General features: G+C 69.3%; 2 protein-coding genes across 7 annotated transcripts in view; both read left to right on the top strand.

The window, feature by feature from the left end:
• The window catches only part of CCDC40 (coiled-coil domain 40 molecular ruler complex subunit), a 30,984-nt gene extending 26,307 nt beyond the window's left edge, over positions 1 to 4,677 (top strand). For both annotated transcript variants that reach the window (XM_051830482.3, XM_051830483.3), the window contains exons 17-20: positions 784 to 904; positions 2,784 to 2,972; positions 3,301 to 3,459; positions 4,112 to 4,677. In XM_051830482.3, coding sequence (XP_051686442.3) covers positions 784 to 904; positions 2,784 to 2,972; positions 3,301 to 3,459; positions 4,112 to 4,360 — 718 coding nt within the window. In that variant the 3' untranslated portion in view covers positions 4,361 to 4,677. The remainder of the gene's footprint in view (positions 1 to 783; positions 905 to 2,783; positions 2,973 to 3,300; positions 3,460 to 4,111) is intronic.
• Positions 4,678 to 4,721: 44 nt separating this feature from the next.
• On the top strand, positions 4,722 to 21,440 carry GAA (alpha glucosidase). Of its 5 annotated transcripts, none has more exons than XR_011383259.2 (20): positions 4,726 to 5,510; positions 9,388 to 9,948; positions 10,958 to 11,103; positions 12,382 to 12,547; positions 12,673 to 12,769; positions 13,381 to 13,500; positions 13,584 to 13,702; positions 13,786 to 13,917; positions 14,486 to 14,596; positions 15,171 to 15,284; positions 15,363 to 15,447; positions 15,754 to 15,871; positions 16,107 to 16,240; positions 17,268 to 17,419; positions 17,497 to 17,645; positions 19,115 to 19,291; positions 19,584 to 19,733; positions 19,920 to 20,084; positions 20,181 to 20,333; positions 20,466 to 21,440. XR_011383259.2 is itself a non-coding variant. In XM_051830486.3 (20 exons), the coding sequence occupies exons 2-20, from the start codon at positions 9,418 to 9,420 to the stop codon at positions 20,523 to 20,525; spliced, it is 2,844 nt and encodes a 947-aa protein (XP_051686446.3). In that variant the 5' UTR covers positions 4,732 to 5,510; positions 9,388 to 9,417; the 3' UTR covers positions 20,526 to 21,440. The 5 variants fall into 5 exon arrangements, 4 of the variants coding, with proteins under 4 accessions (XP_089173175.1, XP_089173174.1, XP_051686446.3 ...); XM_051830486.3 differs by having other exon boundaries at positions 4,732 to 5,510; positions 19,150 to 19,291; XM_051830487.3 differs by lacking the exon at positions 4,726 to 5,510 and adding an exon at positions 7,541 to 7,704 and having other exon boundaries at positions 19,150 to 19,291.
• Positions 21,441 to 22,888: the final 1,448 nt, after the last annotated feature.

Genomic DNA, 22,888 nt, shown 5'->3' with positions numbered 1-22,888 from the left:
GCGCACCGCGCTGATCCGATGGCAGGAGCCAGGTGCTTCCTCCTGGTCTCCCATGGGGTGCAGGGCCCAAGCACTTGGGCCATCCTCCACTGCACTCCCTGGCCACAGCAGAGAGTTGGCCTGGAAGAGGGGCAACTGGGACAGAATCCAGCTCCCCGACCGGGACTAGAACCCGGTGTGCCGGCGCCGCAAGGCGGAGGATTGGCCTAGTGAGCCGCGGCGCCGGCCTCGGTAGCATTCTAATAGCCTTTAGGCTGTGGGTCTGTTCCAGCTTCTCATTCTTTTCAACTCAACCCCGGGGGTGACACTCCGCACGCCGGCTCCCACAGTCCCATGCTTACACCTACCCCAGCCCCTCCCCGCCGGGCCGCAGGCCAGAGGCTCGTCTGGGTCGAGGGCTGGGAGATTTTCCCGGTGGGAGTCGGGGTCATCGGGGTCAACGCTATGAGCCCCTGCCTGAGCCCCTGGCCCGGCCGACCTGCAGAGGTCTTTTGTTTTAAATCTTGGTTGATTGATTGATTGATTGATTTGAAAGGTAGAGAGGAGAGGGAGAGAGAGAGAGCTCTTCCCTCCACTGGCTCACTCCCCAGATGGCTGCAGCAGCAGGGCCGGGCCAGGCTGAAGCCAGGAGCCGGGAGCTTCCTCTGGGTCTCCCACACGGGTGCAGACGCCCCCGCGGGGGCTCGAACGGGTGCCCACGTCGGGGGGGGGGCATTGCCGGCGGTGGCCTCGCGGGGAAGCTCCAGTTCTCCTGCCCTGACGCTGCCTCTCCCGGCCCGGAAGACACCAGATCATGCTCTGGGAGAAGAAAATCCAGCTGGCCAGGGAGATGCGCGCCTCGGTGGACTCGGAGACCGGCCAGACGGAGATCCGCGCCATGAAGGCCGAGATCCACCGCATGAAGGTGAGGGCGCGCGCCCGGGCGCGGCCCAGGGCTCCGGTCAGGGCCTGTGCAGCCGCGTCCGTGCCGCACAGCGAGGACGGCGGGACAGGGACAGGGCAGCTCCAACTGCTCCCCAAGCCGGATGGCCGCTGGCCCGCCCCTCTGGCCCCGCCCCACCACTTCATCCCGCCCCTCTGGCCCCGCCTCGCCGCCGCTAACCCCCTGCCCTGCCGCTGGCCCCTCCCCGCCGACGAGCCACTGCTGGCCCCGCCCTCCGATGGCTCCGCCCTGCCGTTGCCTGACCGCGCTGACCGGGACCCCTGACCTGGGCATCCCTTCAGAGGGCGAGGGAAGCCCCGCACCCCGAAAGGCTTGGCACATGCGGCCCTGCCCTCTCTGGCCACACGTGGCTGGCAGCCAAACCACGGTGCCATCACACGGAAGGTGCAGGGCCGGGGGATCAGAGCGGCAGCCGTGAGCTGAGAAAGGCACCGCCCCACTCAGCGAGGCCGGGCAGGGGTCCACCGGCAGGGCAGGGGTCCTCCAGACCCAGCGGCTCCTAAGCAGAGCAGGGGCGCATGCTGCCCACAGCCTGGGAGGGGCAGAGGACGCTCGTGGCCCCCAGCCACGCCCCCTTCGCTGCCCTCTTGCTGTCTCCTGCGAGGTCGGAGAGAGCAGCGCCCGGCTGCAGCCGCCATCTCCCCGGGAACCCTGGCACACACGCGTGCACACGCACACACACGCGCGTGCACACCCACATGCCCAGGTGACACCTGGGCCCAAGCTAACACCTGCACCGGGCGCCACACGGCGCCACCACAGCCGCATGTCCTGCTTGCTCCTTGTCCACTCCCGAGAGCGACTCGGGTCAGCGAGTAATCTCTGGACCCTGGACCCTCTCAGAGCTGGCCACTGGCTTTCCCCGGGAGTCCACGGCAGTGACCGACACGCGAGATGTGCCACACAGGCACAGTCAGCACTGCTCGGTTCCCGTGTGCCCCTCGGGGGGCCTCCGCCCGGCTGTCCCCAGTGTCACCTCCAAGGCTGCAGTGTAGTCATCCTGGCTCCGTCGAGCTCACCACACAGATACCACACACATGCACCATACACGTGCACACAAACCACATGGGACACACATACACACTACACACGTGTACACACCACACACATGCACCATACACATGCACACAAACCACATGGGACACGCTACACACATGTACACACCACACACATACCCATATACCATGTACACAAACTCATGGGACACACTACACACGTGTACACACCACACACATGCACCACACACGTGCAAACCACATGGAACATACACACACTTCATATGTGTATGCACCACACACATGTGCCCCTACACCATGCACACAAACTACACAGCACACACCACACATGTACACACCACACATATATACAAAACACAGGTACACACCACACCCGTGTGCATACACATGCACACAACCCACACAACCCACAACACACCACACACACATGCACACACCACACATGCACCCTTACACCATGCAAACACAGCACACGCACACACACACAACCCACAACAACACGCAAATGCACCCATACATCATGCAGACAAAGCACACACCACACACGTGCACACATACCGCACAGGTGCTCACACACATGCACACATCACACACACAGGCCACACCCACACCAGCCGGATCCCCGACCTGAGCTCGTGTCTGCTCAGGGCTGCCTCAGCGCCCACAGCCCGTGTGCTAGGCGCTCCCGGTCCCAGCCAGTGCGGTGGGCGGCGCGGGCACGGCGTGGCGGGAGGGAGGGAGGGAGGGGAGGAGGGAGGGCCCCGCCCCCGCCCCATGCCCCGCCCCCGCCCCCACAGCCCCAGCCCCGTGCCCCCCGCCCCCAGGTCCGGCACGGGCAGCTGCTGAAGCAGCAGGAGGAGATGATCCACGCCATGGAGCTGGCCGTGGCCCGCAGGGAGGCCATCGACACGCAGGCCGCGGGGCAGGGCAGGAGGGGCGCGAAGGTGCTCACCCGCACCGACTTCCACCACCAGCAGGCCGAGCTGCGCCGCAAGATCAAGGACACGCACAAGGTAGGCGTGGCTCGTGTGTGCCCAACCTGTGCGGGCCGGTGGAGCGGCGCCGCGGAGGGGACGGCCAGCCAGGAGTGGCCGCGTGCCACGCCTTCCTCTGCTCCTGTCCCGACGCTGCCCCGGGTGCTCACCCCAGCCCCCGCCAGGGCCCCCAGCCACCCAGGAGCCACGCCCACCCTGGCCGGCAGCTCCTCCCAGGGTCTTCCCCTCGGCCAGCCCCTGGACGCCATCCGCCACCGGCCCAGGCACGGCCCCGACTCCCGGCTCTCGGCCCCACACGCGCCCTCTGCGCGCTGGCCGAGGGCCCCAGCACCGTCCTGTGCCCCAGGCCTCCGAGGAGTGTGCCGGCACCATCCTGGAGCTGGAAGCAGCCCAGAAGCTGGTGAGCGGCTCCCTCCTGGAGAAGCAGGCGCAGCTGTCCGGGATGCAGGCGGAACTGGACACCCTGGAGGCCGACCTGGAGGGGCTCACGGCCCTCAAGAAACAGGTGAGCCGGCGGGGTCGCCCTGGGGGCGGGACGAGCCCCTCGCAGCCACGCCCCGTGCCCTGCCCCCGGCCGGATCTGGTGAAGCCCAGGCCAGGTCGGCAGCGCCGGCCACTCCCACTCCCGTGGCTCCCATGGGCTGGGCACTGCTCTGGGGGCCCCAGCGTGGAGCGCGGAAGACAAGCCACCTCCCAGACGGGGCGGGGCTGGGGGTCTGAGATCGCGAGACGGACACCTTGGAGAAAAGAGGCGCTTGGAACGTCAGGGTGGGCTGAGAGGGGTCTGGGACGGCCACGCGGAGGGGACAGTGTTGAGTCTGGACCTGGAGGTGGCCAGGAGGGAGCCAGCTCAGGCAGGGACGAGGGGGTGCGGGAGCAGGGGAGGGGGACGCGGGATTCCGCAACTCCTCCTCCTGAGGTGGGGGTGGGGGTGCCGGGCGGGCCGGGATGTGGGGTGAGTGGAAGGTGGGGACAGCTGAGGCCAAGACGCGCCCGGCCCTGGGCCTGGGGGGCGGAGGGCCCAAGCATCTCCTTGGACTTGGGGAAGCCACGTCCTCTGCCGTCCCCCGGTGGCTCTGCTTCGGGGTTCCCTGGGCCGGGTCTGAGGGGGCGGCGGGCAGTGGCCTGGGCTGACGCGGGCCTCTCGCCCTGCCCAGAACCTGGGGGACATCGTGGCCCTGCAGACGCGCCTGAAGCACCTCCAGGCGGTGAGGGATGGCAGGTACGCGTTCCTGTTCCGCTCCAAGCCGGCCCTGCAGGCGGAGCGCAAGCGCCTGGACGACCGGCTGGCCCTGCTGGCCACCGTCCTGGCCCACGTGCAGTCCGAGTTCCCGCAGTTCCAGGAGGCCCTGCACAGGGTCAGCGAGAAGGTGGATGGCCAGCTCCGGTCCGTGGGGCGCTCCTAGGAGTGGCCGGGCCCACCAGTGGGAACCAGGGGCTTGGATAAACCCTGGACACCGCCACTGCGCGTGTCCTCCAACAGCAGACGGGGGAGGTGCCCACCCCAGGAGGGCCCAGCGTGCCCCCGCGCTCGGGGCCCCTCCTCCCTGGGCGCAGAGCCCGGGCTGACCGGGGACCCCGGGGTGAAGGCCACGACCGCCTCCCGGGTGGGCCGAGGGGGAGGGGGAGACCCCGCCCAGCGGCTTGTCCACACACAGGGGAATGGCCCCAGAACAGCCTCCTCCCCGACTCCCCGCAAGGAATAAAAACGCGGCTCTCTCGAGGGGGCGTGGGGCGTCTTTACTGTAGCGGGACAGAAACCGCAGGGGGAGCCCGGCTGTGTGTGTGGCGGAGCTTAATCGCCTGCTGCCGGTGCCCAGTACCCGGAACCCGCAGCCCGCGGCCCGCTGCCCACTGTCCGGTCCCCACAGCCCGCTGCCCACTGCCCTGTGCCCACTGCCTGGAGCCGGGAGCCCACTTCCAGCTGCCCGGAACCCGCTGCCCACTGCCTGGAGCCCGGTACTCGCTTCCTGCTGCCCGGAACCCGCTGCCCACTGTCTGGTCCCTGCTCCCCACTGCCTGGAGCCCAGTGCCCGCTGCCCGGAACCCGGTGCCCGCTTCCTGCTGCCCGGTAGCCGCTGCCCTCGGCCCGCTGACCACTGCCCGGAAGCCAACGCCCGGTCCCCTCTGCCCGGTGCCAGCCGCGGACGCCGCGGACGCCGCTCCCTGGCCCTCGGACATCAGCGCGGTCCCGCGACCGCTCGTCGTTTTACGACACTTCACGCCTCCGCCGCCGCCGCCGGCCGCACGGATTTGCGGCGTCCTGTTGGAGGCCGCGGCCCGGAGCCCGCGCAGGCCAGCGGCGGGCCTCGGAAGCGTCGGGTCCCCGCCGGCGTCGCCGCTCCCTCTGCCTCTCGGACGCCGCCCCCGGCCCGGGCGCCCCTCGCCCAGCTCGGTCGGATTCGGAGCCGCGGAGCCGCACACCGCGGAGCGCCGCCGCCGCCGCCGCCGCCAGGGGGCGCAGAGCGCGCACCCGCTCCCAGCGCGCCTGCGCGGGCGGCCGTGCCACGTGACCGGCGCCGCCCGCCGTGGGAGCGCTGCTGCGCGTGCGCGGAGGTGAGGGGGCTTGCGCCTGGCGAGGGTCGCTGGGGAGGTCGGCGACGCCCTGGTCGTTGGAGTTAAGCGACCTGGAGCCGGAGCCGGGCGGGTGGTGGCGGAGGGCGCCCGCGGGTGGCAGTGCGGGCAGTGACCCCTGCGACCCCCACCGCCCGGGGCCCGCGTCCCGCAGGGGGCACGGACGCCTCGGCCCAGAGCGGGTTGGAATCCTCTTGCCCGCGTACTCTGGCGCTGACCTCCTGACCGCTCGCTCTGACGCGAAGCGCAGAGGTGGACCCTGAGCTGCCCGGGCCCGGGCCCCGACCCCTGACCCCTGACCCCGACCCCTCTGCCCGGTCCCTGACCCCTGACCCCTCTGCCGGCCCCGGCCCTGCCCCTGACCCCAACCCTCTGTCCGGCCCCTGGCCCCTCTGCCCGACCCCAGCCCATGCTCCTGACCCTCTGCCGGCCCCGGACCCGGCCCCGAGCTGCTGGGTCTCGGAGCGAGGCCAGCTCAGCCGTCTCTGGAGCGGCCACGGGGGCGAGGACCCTACAGCTGCAGCAGGAAGTGGAGCCCGCGGGCCCCAGCGCCCTGCTCTGAACCGGGTGTCTGCTGGCCACCTGCCCGCTCCATGGACACAGCCCGCGTGCGCGGCCGAGTCTCTGTGGCCATGGTCACACACACACGTGTACACAGCCCTGTGTGTGCCTGAGTCAGTGCTGCCCTGGTCACACCACGCACGGGTATACACGTGTACACAGCCCAGCATGTGTGCCTGAGTCACTGTGGCCCTGGTCTCATACACATGTACACACACGTACACACGTGTACACAGCCCTGTGTGTGCCTGAGTCACTGCTGCCCTGGTCACACCACGCACGGGTATACACGTGTACACAGCCCCACGGTGTGTAGCCGAGGCACTGTAGCCATGGCCATGCGTGCACATGTGTGCACACGTACACAGCCCCGCAGTGTACGGCTGAGTCACTGTAGCCATGGTCATGCGTGCACATGTGTGCACACACGTACACAGCCCCGCAGTGTACGGCTAAGTCACTGTAGCCATGGTCATGCACACATCTGTACACACACGTGTACACAGCCCCATGGTATGCAGCTGAGTCGCTGTGCCCTGGTCTCACACACACGTGTACACACATACACATGTACACAGCCCAGCATGTGTGCCTGAGTCACTGTGGCCCTGGTCTCATACACATGTACACACACGTACACACGTGTACACAGCCCCCGTGTGTGCCTGAGTCACTGTGCCCTGGGCTCTCAGACACATATGTGTTCACAGCCCCTGTACACTGTGCCTGAGTGCTGCCCTGGTCACACACATGTACACACGCATGCACACAGCCCCATGTGTGCCTGAGTCACTGTGCCCTGGTCTCACACACACGTACACACACATGCACACACATGTACACAGCCCCATGTATGCCTGAGTCACTGTGCCCTGGTCTCACCCACGTGTACACACACGTGTACACACGTGTACACAGCCCCCTGTGCCTGCGTCACCGCGTGCAGTGTGGCCCGGGAGCAGGTGAGAGTGCAGAGCGCAGCAGGCCGCGTCTGTGTCGTCTGACCCGTGCCCTCGTCTGAAGTTACCAGGGGAGAGGGGGCCTCCACGCTGGCCCCTCCCCAGGTGGCCGCACCGGCCGGTCGGAGCCAGGAGCCTCCTCCGGGTCCCCCACGCGGGTGCAGGGGCCCCGGGACGTGGGCCACCGTCCACTGCCTGCCCGGCCACAGCAGGGAGCTGGATGGGAAGTGGAGCAGCCGGGGCTGGAACCGGCGCCCCGCGGGATGCTGGGTCACTGCTGGCTGCCCGGAGTCTTCGCTTTCCGGCCACAGCTGGCTGAGCCGGGGGCGGCCACCGGGCTGCGGGCTCTGTCCTCTCTGTCCCTGGTTTTGGCACTCAGCTCCCAGAAGACTTGAACCCAGGAGAGGGGCGGAGCCGCCACCAGGAAGTGACCAGGGAGGGCTTGTTGAGCCCCTCCCCCCCGGCCGGAAGCGGCGGCCAGTACTGCAACAGGAAGTGTAGTGGAACCCAGGGGCACCCCCAGGCCACAGGGTGGGCTGGTGGTGCCGGCCGGGGCTTGGGCGCTCTGCCCCCCGCGCGTCTCGCCCCTGCACCTCCTCCCTCTGGCTGGTCCCGGAGCCTTGCAGAGGATTGACGCGGCGGGGGCGGAAGTACAGGTGGCACAGGGGGTGGGGGTGGGGTGGGGACTTGTGATGGTGTCTGCGGTGGGGGCTGAGCCTTGAGCCTGCACTGACTCCAGGTGCTGGGGCCAGAACAGGCACAGGATGCCCGGAAGGCACCTGGGTGGGGTGCAGGAGGCTCCGCCCTGAGGGCTCCCGCTGGCCCGTGGCCCCTGCACCTGCACCAGCCCACAGCCGTCGGGGGGTTGCCTGCCGCAGTCCCTCACCTCTGCCTGGCCTGTGACCTGCCCCCAGCGCCCGGATCGGCGGCGGCTGGGAGGGACTTGTGACTGTGGATTTGTTCCCCCGGGGGCCCTGGGCCACTGCCCACAGGCAGGTGCTGGGCCAGCCGCCCTGCGTTCTTCCTGTGGTGCAGGGGTGAACAGCGCCAGCAGGGTCGTGCCGTCTGAGCACGCTCCGTGTTCTCTCAGGACCTGGGGTTTCCTGGGGCACCTGCTGGCCTAGAGCCCCCGTGTCCGCCTGTTAGCGGAGAAATTGCAGGGTTCTTGTCTTCGCGCAAGAAAGAATTCAGGCGTGAGACAGAGTAGTGGAAAGTAGAAGTAGCGAAGTTTATTAGGGAAGGGACATCCGTAAGGACGGATGGGCCCCTCTCCAGACAGGACCTGGGAGAGAGAGACCAGTCGCTCGGACTGGGGGGAGGAGCGAGGTTACATGGTTGAGTGGAGAGATCACACCTGGGCAGGCAGGCGGGCGGCTCAGCAGAGGGGCAGAGGGCTGAGCGCGCAGTCCGGTTGAGGCCGGGGTAGGGTGGGGGGTTTAAGGAGATGGGTCTTGCTTCCCCACCTCTGCTCCTCTTGGAAGAAAAGGGCTTTTTGGATGTAAATAGAAAAACTTCTATCAGTTTTCCCCTGAAGGTATAAGACAGGGGGAAGCCTAGCTGGCGCCATCCTGGGTTCAGAGGAAGGGTGAGCAGGGCCCCCTGGAGAATGGGGATCCGGAGCAGGGTGTTTGAGATGCAGATACTGGGCTGCACCTGGGAGATTGTGGGAGATTTGTCAGGCAGAAGGGGCGGGGCCCCCACCTGGCAGGTTATCAGGTAGAAGGGGGCAGGGCAGGATGCGAATACCGGGCTGCCCCTGGAACACTGTCAGGATGACTCAGATGCAGATGCAGATGCTGGACACAGACGTCTTCTCTTTAGGCCTTTATGTCACACACGCATAAGCTCATTCCTGACTTCCTGCCTAACACGCCCCCTGTGCCGCCTGGGCGGGCTGGGCAGGCTGGGCTCCGAGCTGCGAGGCTGTCGAGTCGGGGCCTCAGTCTGTTTGGCAGTGCCGTCCCGGAGCGTGGCTGTGGGTGCAGAGCCCCAGGCCCTCACCGTGGTGCCTGGGTGGGGGAGTTGCTGGGAAGGGGCCAGAACTGGGGCGGGGACCCCGGGTGCCCTCGGCCACCGTCGGAGTGGGGCTTAACCCCTGCCGTTGCACCTGCCACTCCCTCGCGCTGCGCCCACCGGTGGGCTTCTAGGCGGTCCATCTGAGACTTCTCGGTGTGGGGTGTCCCAGAGCCCCCCATTAGGGCTGCTTCTCTCCATCCCCTGGCCTCCCTCCCCTCCCAGGCTGGTCTGCTGCCCGCCCTGCCCGTGCCAGCCGCGATTACTGTCCGGAAACCACGTGAGCATCCCAGCTCTCGGCCGACTGTGGCTCCTTCTCTCCGCAGGCCCCCCGGAGCCGCCCGCGCTGCCCGGCCATGGACGGGAGGTGGCCGCCCTGCTCCCGCCCCCTGCTGGGGGTCTGTGTGCTCGTCGCCTTGGCTACGGCGGCCTTCCTGGGCCACAGTCTGCTCTGTGCCTTCCCACTGGTCCCCCGGGAGCTGGGTGGCATCTTCCGAGGCCCGGGGGATACCAGCCGGCCACTGCCCCGGCCTGCGCAGGAGCGTCCTGGCCGTCCTGGCCATCCTGGGGCCACACCCACACAGTGCGATGTCCCCCCCAACAGCCGCTTCGACTGTGCCCCGGACAGAGCCATCACACAGGAGCAGTGCGAGGCCCGCGGCTGCTGCTATGCGCCCACGAGGCGGAGGCCACAGGGTCCACGTATCGGGCAGCCCTGGTGCTACTTCCCACCCAGCTACCCCAGTTACAGGATGCAGGACCTGAGCCCCTCCAAGATGGGCTACACAGCCACCCTGACGCGTGCCACCCCCACCTTCTTCCCCAAGGACATCCTGACCTTGCGGCTGGACGTGCTGATGGAGACCGACAGCCGCCTGCACTTCACGGTGGGCAGAGACCCAGGCCCGAGTGGCACCAGCCGGGCCGGGGGGCGGGGAGAGGACGGGGCGGGGGGCGGGGACACAGGCACCCCCGGCCATCCGGTCGCTGCTGCACTGTGCTGTGCCCTCACAGGGGGTGCCCTCGGAGCAGGGCCAGGGCGCTGGGAGGCAGGCCCCAGGGCGCCAGGCCTCCCCCGGGAAGTGACCCTCAGGTCCTAGAGGAGCCCAGGGGGAGTGTTCTGGGCGGGGGGGGGGTGCCAGCCAGTAACTGCCAAAGGGCCTCAGTGTGGTTTGTGGCACAAAGCAGGTTCTCACGGAGACCTGCCCACTGCGTGTGGTGGGAGGGGCTCATGGCCTGCCCACTCTGGGTGAGCGAGGTGGGAGGGGCTCACGGCCTGTCCACTCTGGGTGAGCGAGGTGGGAGGGGCTCACGGCCTGCCCACTCTGGGTGAGCGAGGTGGGAGGGGCTCACGGCCTGCCCACTCTGGGTGAGCGAGGTGGGAGGGGCTCACGGCCTGCCCACTCTGGGTGAGCGAGGTGGGAGGGGCTCACGGCCTGTCCACGCTGGGTGATCGTGGTGGGAGGGGCTCACGGCCTGTCCACGCTGGGTGATCGTGGTGGGAGGGGCTCACAGCCTGTCGTCCACGGCATGAGTCGCAGACGCAAGGCCGGGCCCCACGTGCCTGCCGGTGGCCCCGTGTGGACGTGCCTGGTAACAGCAGTCCCTCGCCCAGTGTGCTGCTGTGTCTGCTGGCCCTGGCTGGCGGGGGAGGGCCGTGCGGTGAGCAGAGGAGGTGGGTGACTCTGAGCTCCGGGGAGGCCCAGGCGGCCGCGGGGACACAGCTGTGCTCACGCCGGCACTGGCGGCCGCTGCTCTGTGTTAGACCTCAGCACAGCCGGGGTCCTGGCTCAGGGCGTTGACCAGAGTGCCGAGCCCACACGGGACACAGGACACTCTGGGCCCCGCCTGGCCCCGCGCCCACATGGGGCTCCTGTGCCACTGTCTGTCTTCCAGATCAAAGACCCCGCGGACAGGCGCTATGAGGTGCCGCTGGAGACGCCGCACGTGCACAGCCGGGCGCCGTCCCCCCTCTACAGCGTGGCCTTCTCGGAGGAGCCCTTCGGGGTGATTGTGCGCCGGAAGCTGGACGGCCGGGTGCTGTGAGTGCCTGGTCCCCAGGTCCCCTCCTGGGCGGGCCGGGGCAGGGCCAGCCCTCGGGGCCAGAGCCTCCTGGAAGGTCCCGGCTCTGCTCTGCCGCTCCTGCCGTGGCGCTCTGACCGCATGGGTCTCCGAGGTCCCTCAGGGAGGCTGGGGTGCCCAGGCCCCACAGTGCCCAGGGTGGCCCACTGTCTAGCATCACCTGTGGCCCTGTGCCCGTACCGGGCTCCCTGCCGTCCCTCACTGCTGGTGTGGAGGGGTGACCTTGCCTGTCCATGACATCACTGCTGTCCTTGGCCCTTGGCTGGAGTCTTGGCCCAGCCACGCTCCTGACACCATGGCCCCTGAGCCGGCCCGAACCCGGGCAGCCTGGGCGAGGCGTTACACAGGGAGGGAGCCAGCCAGCGCTCCTGCCAAAGCAGCCCGGGCAGGGACACTGTCCCCTCCTCCCCAGAGCGCAGGTCAGGCAGGGCCACGCGGTGCTGCTGAGACCCCGACCCCCACGGGCCTATGTGGGGGCTACAGGCACTTTCCACCGGGCGCCCCCTGGGCTGGCCCCTGCTTGTCTCCTAGCGGTTAACCCCGACAACCCTGTCCCGCATTTCTCTCGTTCGTTTGTTCTTTGTGCCGATTGTGGGGTCTTGGGGTGGCGCTGTCCAGGCAGGCGGGAAACCAGGCCATGCCGGACCCTGGGAAACTGGAGGAGCCGCTGTGTTGGGTTGGGGTGCCCGTGGCAGAGAGGCAGGATGGCCTCTCGGGAAGCTGACCTCTGAGCAGAGGCTGGAGGAGGTTCGGGAAGGCGTGGAACCCGGTGGTGCCCCGCGGCGGCCTCGTGGGTCGCAGGATGCTGTCCTCTGGGCGGGGGTTGGCTCTCTCACAGTGCCGCCTGTCACACTGACAGAGACCCGGGGACCCCGGCTGGGCGCGATGAGGCCGGGTCTGGGAGGACTGCGGCCCTCGCAGGAGGTGCCCAGGCCATAGGTTCTGGACCAGAAGGGTCTGGTGCAGCCCCGCCCACACTTCTGCTCTGACCCGGATCCGGCTGGTCCCTGGAGGGCAGCCTCGGGGGCCCACCTGGGTGACACGCCCGCCCGAACACGCCCTCGGCGGCGGCTCTGGGAGCAGGGTTCCGGATGCGAGGCAGCTGGGCCTTGCGCGGCTGCCTGTCCCGGGGCCACCCAGCTGGCCAGGCCATTGCCCGTCCTCTGTGGGAGGGTCCACGTGGGGCCCGAGGCCCTGCCCCCGGCCTCCTCCCCCACTCAGCGCCCGGGTCCCTGCAGGCTGAACACGAGCGTGGCGCCGCTGTTCTTCGCCGACCAGTATCTGCAGCTGTCCACGGCGCTGCCCTCGCGGCTGCTCACCGGGCTGGGCGAGCACCTCAGCCCGCTCATGCTCACCGCCGACTGGGCCAGGGTCACCCTCTGGAACCGGGACGTGCCCCCCACGGTAACGGGGCGGGGACGCCCAGTCTGGGCTCCGGGCGGCTCTGGTGCTCCCCGTGAGCCCCGGGGTGGTGGGCGGGGCGAGGAGCCCGGGCTGTGGGAGCTGAGGTCCCCCCCCCCCCGTCCCAGCCCAACGTCAACCTGTACGGGTCGCACCCTTTCTACCTGGCGCTGGAGGACGGCGGCACGGCCCACGGGGTGTTCTTGCTTAACAGCAACGCCATGGGTGAGCCGCCCCCACCGGGGACATGGGCGGGGACGGACGTGGACTGGGAGCTGGGCTTGGGTGTGCGCGTCGGGAAGGAGGTGGGCTCGGGTCGTGGGCTGGGACGTGGGCCTGGGTGCGTGGGCGGGGACGGACGTGGCCTGGGAGCTGGGCTTGGGTGTGCGCGTCGGGAAGGAGGTGGGCTCGGGTCGTGGGCCTGGAGGCGTGGGCTGGGACGTGGGCCAGGGTGCGTGGGCGGGGACGGATGCGAGTCGGGGATGAACGTGGGCTCAGGTGGGGATATGGGTCCGGGGAAGAGGGCCTGGGGACGTGGGTCATGGACGTGGGCCTGGGAGCGTCGGCCTGAGAGCCTGGGCCATGGACAGACGTGGGCTCGGGGACATGGGCCTGGGGACGTGGGCTCGGGGTCAGGCCTCACTCCCCTGTCTGGGTCAGGTGCCTGACCCCTCCCAGCTCCACCCTCTGTCCTCAGCGGGGGAGGGCTGCCATTCTGTGGCAAGTGAGGCTCTGTTGGCCGCCCCACCACGCTGCCCCGGCTCCCTAGGGGCAGAGCCTCCCTCTGACCTGTCTCTGGGGTCCGAGGTCCCTGAGCCCAGGACTGCTCCCCCCAGATGTGGTCCTGCAGCCGAGCCCCGCCCTCACTTGGCGATCGACGGGCGGGATCCTGGACCTGTATGTGTTCCTGGGCCCCGAGCCCAAGAGTGTGGTGCAGCAGTACCTGGACGTCGTGGGTAAAGCCTGCGCCCCCCCACCGTGGCCCGCCCCCAGCCTCCCTGCCTCCCCCACCCCCTCACCAGCCGCCGTTGGCTCTCAGGGTACCCGTTCATGCCGCCCTACTGGGGCCTGGGCTTCCACCTGTGCCGCTGGGGCTACTCGTCCACGGCCATCACCCGCCAGGTGGTGGAGAACATGACCCGGGCCCACTTCCCCCTGGTGAGTGAGGTGGGCCGGGTGGGGAGGCGGGGCTGCACGACCACCGGCCTGGGCCCAGCAGGGGCTTCCGTCTGCGGCCGCAGGACGTGCAGTGGAATGACCTGGACTACATGGACTCCCGGAGAGACTTCACCTTCAACAGGGATGGCTTCGCCGACTTCCCGGCCATGGTGCACCAGCTGCACCAGGGCGGCCGGCGCTACGTGATGATTGTGGTGAGCCGGCCGGGGAGGGGGCGGCCGGCCACGCTCACTGCACAGGCACCTGTCAGCCCCGGGTCTGGGTTGGGGTTCCTGCGCTGCCTTGGAGGAGGGGCTCCCGGCCCCGCCTCTCCCCAGGCCAGCTCTGCCCACTCTGGAGGCTGCGTGACTGGGGCAGGACCCTGGGAGGCGCAGCACAGACCCTGTGCCCCAGGCCCCACAGCCAGAGGGTTGGTCTCCCGGGCTCTGTGCTGGCCGGCCTGCCGGGAGCAGGTGGGGAGGGCGGGCTGGGAGACTAACAGCCCCCCACCCGCGGAGGCCGTGGCTGCCTGGAGGCAGGTGCTGTGCAGGCCTTGCCAGTGTCCGTCCTGGCGGCTGAGGGACCACCCAGAGCCGCGCGGGCTCCCGCAGCCCTGGTCTTTCTCACGCTTCTAAAATGAGCACGACCGCGGAGGAGGCGGTCCCCAGAGAACACGGGACGCCCTCCACCGCCCTGCGCTCCACACGGGCACACGGCACGCACCAGGCCTCTGGGCTCCCACTGTCCCGGGCTGTGTTGCCTCCTGAGGGCCTCTCTCCCCAGGACCCTGCCATCAGCAGCTCGGGCCCCCCCGGGAGCTACCGACCCTACGATGAGGGCCTGCGGAGAGGGGTCTTTATCACCAACGAGACGGGGCAGCCGCTGATGGGGAAGGTAGGGCGGGGCCTGCGGGCAGGCGGCACGGAGCAGGGCCCTGGCCTCGGGGAGCCGGCGGCTTGTTCAGCACGAGGGGGGATTCCCACCAGGCCCGGCCCCAGGGGATGGTGGGTCCCGACCAGGAAGGCTGCCTGAGCCCAGCACAGCAATGTAGAGCCCGGCTGGGCCTGCCCTGTGCCCCCACCGCAGGGGCCCCTGGTTTCCAGATGCCGGGATCCAGGCAGTGCCCAGGACGGGGAAGAAGGGGTCGCCAGCTGAGGAGGGGCTGGGGAAGACCCCAGGGTGCAGATACGGAGCCTGGATTCCAGGCTGAGCGGTGCCCGCAGCCCCTCCCCGCGCTGTCAGGCTCAGGGCCCCCTCACCCCAGCTCGGTGTGCGGGGGCTCCCTAGCTCTCCCCGTCTGAGGCCCCTCGGCCCTGGGCCCCTGTGAGGAGAGACCTGCTCACTGCCCCCAGGCCCGAGTTTGCCAGCCAGGACGCTGAGCGAGCGTGAGGCTGTCCCTGAGGGCGGCTGGGCTGCAGCGCAGGCTCCGTGCGGGTTGGGGTCTCCTCCTGCGACTTCTGTCCCCTAGGTGTGGCCGGGACCTTCCGCCTTCCCTGACTTCACCAACCCCGAGACCCTCGACTGGTGGCAGGACATGGTGGCTGAGTTCCACGCCCAGGTGCCCTTCGACGGCATGTGGATCGTAAGTTGGGCCCCGCGGCGGGCGGTGCCCTGGCCCCTGGGGCCAGGCCGCTCCCCTGCAGCTGGGCCTCTCTCGCAGGACATGAACGAGCCGTCCAACTTCGTCAGGGGCTCCGAGTACGGCTGTCCCAACAACACCCTGGAGAAGCCGCCGTACCTGCCAGGTGGGCACAGGCCGCGGCGGCGGGGCCTCCCCTCATCCCTGAAAGAGGGCGGAGGGCGGCGCAGCCGCTGGGAGGGGGCGGAGGGCCCCGGGGAGGCGGCAGCCACATGAGACGCCGCCGAGGGCCAGCCCTTGTGGAAGAGGGGGTGTGGGGCCTGGGGCAGCTGGGGGAGCGGTTGAGGGGGTGGGCGTGACGCCTGGGGCTCTCCCACGAGCAGTCTCGGCCCCCCGCCGGGCCTGTCTCGGAGCATGGAGGTGCAGACGTCCTGAGGTGGGGGAGCGCCATGGAAACCCACCCCTCTTCCAGGAGTGGCGGGCGGGGCCCTCCAGGCAGCCACCATCTGTGCCTCCAGCCACCAGTTCCTGTCCACGCACTACAACCTGCACAACCTGTACGGCCTGACCGAAGCCATCGCCTCCCACAGGTGCGGCCCCCACCAGCCTGTCCCACCTCAGGACGCCGGGGAGGGGCCAGGGCCCACATGGGGACAAAAGAGGCCCCACCCCCACCCCCGCCGCTGCCTGGCGCTCAGCGGCAGGACCCTCAGCACTGGCCTCGGGGGGCCTGTGCCGCTGGCCAGCAGACGCGGCCTCACCGTGCCCTCCTGAGGGTGGCGGGGGCTCCCCACAGCTCCCTCTCGCGTCCCCTGCTCTGCCCAGGGCCCTGGTGAAGGCTCGGGGAACACGCCCATTCGTCATTTCCCGTTCGACCTTCTCTGGCCACGGCCGATACGCTGGCCACTGGACAGGGGACGTGTGGAGCACCTGGGAGCATCTCTCCTCCTCCGTGCCAGGTGAGGGCCTGCGAGGCGAGGAGGGAGTGGGGCAGGGGTGCGGCCCCTGGGGAGGGGTGAGGAGGGAGCGGGCAGGGGTGCGGCCCCTGGGGAGGGGTGAGGAGGGAGCGGGCAGGGGTGCGGCCCCTGGGGAGGGGCGAGGAGGGAGCGGGCAGGGGTGCGGCCCCTGGGGAGGGGCGAGGAGGGAGCGGGGCAGGGGTGCAGGCCCCTGGGGAGGGGTGAGGAGGGAGCGGGGCAGGGGTGCGGCCCCTGGGAGGGGCGAGGAGGGAGCGGGGCAGGGGTGTGGCCCCTGGGGAGGGGTTTGCCCAGAGCTGAGTTCTCTGCCCAGCCCACTCCAGGATGCTGTTGGGGTGGGGGCAGTGCTGCCCCTACACCTGTGTACTGCTCTATCACGCTTGTCAGCCCATGTCACTGCTCACACGTGTCAGCCGGTGCCATTGCTCACGTGTCAGCCCCATGCCGCTCCGCACATGCGTGTGCGCTCTTCAGAGCCTTCCTGTCTCGTTTGGCCACTGCCTGGGAAGCCCTCTGACCACGCCCCCCCTGCATCCGCCGTCTGCACAGGGCGCCCCCACGGCCCGCCCGGGGCCTGCCCTGTCTGCCCACGAGAACCTGATGTTTGTCTTCAGAGCTTTGAGGCCGCAGGCCCAGGCCGGGGCCAGTGGGCTCTGGAGCGGGGATGGCTCAGGGAGGGGCGTCCTGGGACACCACGCCAGGCTCCCTCTGAGACCCTCCCTGCTGCCCTGTTGGCACTGGCCTGACGTCCCGGGCGGGCGCCACGTCCCTGAGACCTCTGGCTGTGTCCATGCCTCCTTGGGGCCGTTTCCTGTTGGGTGGGTGACCCCGTCTTGTGTGACGGCACCGTGGAGACCCCGTGTCCCGGCAAGGCCGCCCTCGGGCTGGGGGTCGGAGCCCAGCACCCAGGAGCTGGGAGCGGTCAGGTGCAGGGGCCGGACTGTCCAAGGCCACTGTGCGTCCGACGGCAGGGAGGGGGCGCAGCCTGAGGCCCGGCCTGTGCCCCCCCCAGAAGTCCTGCAGTTCAACCTGCTGGGGGTGCCCCTGGTGGGGGCGGACGTCTGTGGCTTCCTGGGCGACAGCTCAGAGGAGCTGTGTGTGCGCTGGACCCAGCTGGGCGCCTTCTACCCCTTCATGCGCAACCACAACGACTTGCACAGCCAGGTAGGCGGGGGCGCCCGGGGCGGGGGGCCCGGACCCTCGAGGCGGAGCCCGGGCCCCACTGTGCCCCTCCCGCCCAGCCCCAGGAGCCCTACAGGTTCAGCGAGGCCGCACAGCAGGCCATGAGGAAGGCCCTGGGCCTGCGCTACGCGCTGCTGCCGCACCTCTACACGCTCTTCCACAAGGCCCACGTCCGAGGGGACACCGTGGCCCGGCCCCTCTTCCTGGAGTGAGTGCCGGGGCCCCGGGGAGGGGTCGGCCAGCAGGACTCCAGCAGTGGCCGTGTGGGGGGAACTCGGCCCTCCCACGTACCCCAGACCGCAGCGAGGGGCTGGCCTTGGAGGTGTGGACCAGGCCCCCACGCCCAGGACCTCCTATATCATGTGATAGGGCCCCCAGTGTGGGGAGACCGGCCCTCCCCGTGACCCCAGACCGCAGCGAGGGGCTGGCCTTGGAGGTGTGGACCAGGCCCCCACGCCCAGATGAGGAGGCTCCTGCGGGAAGCAGCTCCCCCCTGGACAACAAGCAGGGAGCTGGACCAGACATGGAATAGCCGGGGCTCGAACCGGAGCCCGTAGGGGATGCTGGCGCTACAGGCTTAGCCCACTGCGCCACATCGCCAGCCCCGTTTCCTTGATTCCCCTCGGCTCCGAGGCCTCAGTGCCCTGCCACGGAGCCCGGGCGGCCTTGGGTGCTTCTACACCCAGAACCTCTGCCTCCGAGATTCCTGTGCCGTGTGCACACCCTGCTGGGTCAGTCCTGTCCTCAGGCCTCCTTTACCTTTTTTTTTTTTTTTTAAAGATTTTCTTGCTTATTCGAAAGTCAGAGTTATAGAAGTTATAGAGTTATAGAAGGAGAGGGAGAGACAGATCCATCCACGGGTTCATTCCTGGGATGGCTGCAATGGCTGGGGCTGGACCAATCTGAAGCCAGGAGCCAGGAGCTTCATCGGGTCTCCCACACAGGTGCAGGGGCCCAGGAATTGGGGCCATCTTCCACTGCTTTCCCAGGCCATAGCAGGGAGCTGGATCGGAAGTGGAGCACTCGGGACTCGAACCAGCGCCCATATGAGATGCTGGCTCTGCAGGCGGCAGCTTTACCCGTGAGGCCAGAGCGCCGGCCCCTGCGTTAACTTTAGAAACAGGATTCTGGCCTGCAGGCATCTCTGAGGTGTAACAGGCCATAAACGTGTCTGTGGAGAAGTCTGGCCCAGAGCTGTGCCCGACACAGGAGCGGGAACCGGCTCAAAGTCCGCCCCCCCCCCCCGGCGGGAGTCTGCCCGCGGTGCCAGGGTTGCCCGGGGGAGGCACAGGGACTCGCCCACGGTGAGGCTTTCCTGTGCTCGCCAGAGGCGCCGGTGCACCGCGGGTTAGGCCACCGCTCCCGAGGCTGGCGTCCCAGTGGGGGTGCCGCTTCCAGTCCCGGCTGCCTGCCTGTGGCCCGGCTCCGAGCTGACCTGGGAAAGCAGCAGCAGATGGCCCAAGTACCTGGGCCCCTGCCGTGGGTGTGGGCCACCCCGCCACTGCAGCCGTCGGGGGAGTGACCCAGCCGAGGGAACACTTGTCTCCCTCTCTGCCTTTCAGATAAGTGACTGCTTTTAACATGAAACTAGAACAGCACAGTCAGCCAAGGCCCCCCCCCCCCCAGCTGCGTCCTGGCCTGGGGTCACTCCTGGCTCCGTGCCCTCCTCCTGCCCAGCCCTGGCCGCAGGCCCCTGCCCCTCCCGTCTGCAGGTTCCCCGAGGACCCGCGCACCTGGACGGTGGACCGGCAGCTGCTGTGGGGGGCGGCCCTGCTCATCACCCCGGTGCTTCAGGCCGGGCAGGTGAACGTGACCGGCTACTTTCCTTCGGGCACATGGTACCCCCTGCACACGGTAAGCCGCGGGGACCCTGCAACCCGGGAGGTGAGGAGACCTCGTGCTGAGTCCTGGCCCCGTGCAGGCCCCTGTCCAGGTGCCCTGGGCATTCTCAGCTCAGAGCCACCACTCCCCAGACGGAGAACGCGAGGTGCGCACGGTCACCTGCCGGAGCCCCAGAAGGCTGAGCCAGCCGGGTGTTCTGACCCCCGCCCCAGGCCTCTTGGGCTCTGTCCCCTACAGTGGCCAAGGAAGACAGCGTGGGGCCTGGTGCTGCCCGGGCCTCCCCTGACGCGGCCTCTCCCCCCAGGTGCCCATCGAGGCCCTCGGCAGCCTCCCGCCCCTGCCCCTGGCTGCCCCCAGCCCTCCCATCCACAGTGAGGGGCAGTGGGTGACGCTGCCGGCCCCCCTGGACACCATCAACCTCCACCTGCGGGCTGGGTACATCGTCCCCCTACAGGTACCCGGGCCCTCGTGGAGGGGGGCTGCCCTTGGAGAGCGAGGGGCTGGGGCCCATCTGACCTTGGCCAGAGCGGTGACCGTGGGCGTATAGCCCACTTGGCCGTAGGCTGTCCCAGCCCGGTGTCCCCTGGCCCTGCAGGGCCCGGGCAGCACTGGGACGGTGATGTGTCCACCCCTCTTCCAGGGCCCCGGGCTCACCACCACGGAGTCCCGCCGGCAGCCCATGGCCCTGGCCGTGGCCCTGAACGCCAGCGGGGAGGCCCACGGGGAGCTGTTCTGGGACGACGGGGAGAGCCTGGGGGTGCTGGAGTGCGGGAACTTCACCAGCGTCACCTTCCTGGCCAGGAGCGTGAGTGCCGGGGGCGGGCGGCCACCCGGACGGGCACGGGGAGTGGGCTGGGCCCTCCAGCCGCTGACGCTGCCCCTGCTCTGTCTGCTGGGCCAGAACACCGTGGGGAACCAGCTGGAGCACGTGGCCGGCGAGGGGGCCAGCCTGCAGCTGAGGAAGGTGACGGTCCTGGGCGTGGCCACGGCCCCCCAGCAGGTCCTCTCCAACGGCGTCCCCGTCTCCAACTTCACCTACAGCCCCGACACCAAGGCAAGAGCTCAGGGTGGGGGCTTTGTCCTTGGTGGGGGAGGGCGCTCAGCCCCGCCCCGAGCCGCTGGCCGTCGTCGGCTGCGCCTGCGTCCCAGGCCGCGGGGAGCTCTGCTCACTTCTCTGCCCTCCCAGATCCTGGACGTCCCCGTCTCGCTGTTCGTGGGGAAGCAGTTTCTCATCAGCTGGTCCTAGAGGGCCCCACCCCCGACGCCAGCCACGGGCGGGCCTGGATGCGGACCCGCAGACCCCTGCCGCCTGCCCCAGCCCCCTTGCTGTCACCGGGGCCCTCCCCACGCCTGGGTGTCACCCCTCCAGGGCAGGGGTCAGCTCTGGGGCCAGGGGACTTGAACCACAGCCACATCAAGGCAGGGCGCCGTGCTTGCTGTGGGTCCCCCGCCTCACCCCGCACCCGACCCATCGGCATCGCCAAGGCCGTGGCCACCGCGGAGGTCTCAGCTGCCCCCGCCTCTCAGGGAGGAGCACCCACTGCTGTGACCATGACCCTGAAGCACTGGAAGGACGGCGTCAGGCACCCACAGTGGTTTTCCCCAGAGAACAAACACGATTTCAAATCCCAAACCGCGCCATCGTTCCACGCACCGAGACTGTGGCTGGGTTCTGCCTGCCTTGGCTGCCGGCCACCAGTGGGCCGACCTGGCCGTGTAGGGGGAGCCGTGGTGCGTTCTCCCGCTCCTGCCCCCCTCTGCACACTCTGGGCCTGCCTGTGTGACCCTCGGCTGCACATCCAGGGGCCACCAGCACAGGAACCAGCTGGAACCCAGAGCCACGTCTGGCTGGAAGCACTTAAGCGACCCAGAGCTCCGGCCGTCCTGAGTGCGGGTGGCCACGCCCTGCCCTCCGTGGCCTGCGTCTGCGGTCTCAGCCGTCAGCACACGCAGAACTGCCCGCCCGGCCGCTAACCCTGCTCCCAGCAGGGCACGCAGCCGCGGCCCCTCAGCACCCAGCAGGCCACGAGGAGCCGCCTCGCCTACGTGGCCGCATCGCCAGGGCGCTGTGGGGACACGCTCCCCGTGGCTGATTCTTAGTCCCTCTGCTAGGTTTCCCTCGGTGTGCAGTTTACAGTAAAGCGAAAATGTGAGAGTGAAACGCGAACACGATCGGTGGCAAATCCACCCCTCACTTGTCTGCGGCACCTGGGAGACCCCTCGCCCGCCTGGCCGGTGCTTCTGGGGGTGGGGGTGGGGGTGGGGGCCAGGCGGCCCTCCCGGGCCGGCCCCCGGCACAGCGGCAGCGGCTCACCCTGTGTGGGCCAACCACTGCCCCTCGCCCTGCACTTAGAGCCGGAAGCCTGGGACCACCGGGCAGAGTGCGCCTCGGCCAAGGCGGCGGCGGCCAGGGCAGGGCCTACGCGGGGCGAGGGGGCGCGCTGGTCCTCAGAGCCTCACCCCACGTGCCGGGAAGCCTCAGGGTTCCGAGGTGAGGTGAACGGCGAAGCCGTGTCAGCACAGGGTCTGTGGGTGAGCGACCACGTGCGTGTCCTCAACCCAGGGAGGCCTCGCCCCCCGCCCAGCTCTCGGAGCTCAGCAACCGGAACACACCCCACGCACAGCCACAGCAAGGGCTGCTGGCAGGGGTGGCTGGGATCCCCGCAGAGCCTGGGAGGGCCGCCACGTCACGGCCAACAGATGCAGCTCGGGGGAGCCCAGCGAGTCCCCAGTGGGAGGACTGTCCAGCCTCGCGTCACAGCTAAGCTCGGTGCATCGAGCCGGCCGCAGCGGCGCCTGGATGTGCCGGGCTTCCCAACTCAAGGTCGACCAGACGCCCCTCGGGATCCCTGGGTCCAGTTACCACCTGACGCCTGAGACCCCCACACCCTGAGGCTGCTCAGCTGCCTGGGGCCACAGCCAACTCTGTTCCCTGAAGCCCACGGCCCTGACCGCCCTCCCCCGGTGCTGTGGGCTCAGCCCCTACCACCCAGCACCGCCCACAGCCTGCCCTGCCGCTGGGCACTTGGCTCCCGCCCCTGACGACGACGAGAACGCACTCACAGTGTCCATCCCAGACCACCGCCGACAGCCCAGGAGCCGCACTGCTCTCCACTGAGGCCGGGCACCAGATGCCGCCCGCCGGGATGGGTGGCTGTCCATCCTGGGTCACCAGCACTCGGGAGGTTTCCTGATCTGCACTCCGTCCTTCCCCGGTCACCAACGCGGCCCCCACCAGGCGTCTGCTCAGTATCCAATCACCCCCCCACCCCCCCCCCACCCCCGCGCCGGAGTGGAGGCCGCTCCTCCCACCCTCTGCACCTGGGGCTAGGAGACCCCAGAGCAAGCTGCAGGGAACAGTCAAAGGGAGCCCCTCTACCTGCCCCTGCCCACTTCCAGCTGCCGACATCTGCGTCTCGGGCGCTGTACTCTGAGACTGTCGCCGCCATGTGCACAGCCTCACTGCTCCCCAAACCTCAAAGAAGGCAAGGGATCCAGGAACCCGTGCCTCCACGGCCCGCTGTGGGCACTCCTGGCCCGGGTGGCGTGGTGGAGACACGGCGGTTCTCAGACTGAGACGAGTCCCTGGTGCACCCCTGCCCCCGCCCC

The sequence above is a fragment of the Oryctolagus cuniculus genome, chromosome 17 (assembly GCF_051225735.1).
Source record: "Oryctolagus cuniculus isolate XC-2025 breed Fujian yellow rabbit chromosome 17, ASM5122573v1, whole genome shotgun sequence".
Classification (NCBI taxonomy): domain Eukaryota; kingdom Metazoa; phylum Chordata; class Mammalia; order Lagomorpha; family Leporidae; genus Oryctolagus; species Oryctolagus cuniculus.
The sequence above is the reverse complement of the archived record's forward strand: the minus strand, read 5'-3'. Positions and strand labels throughout refer to the sequence as shown.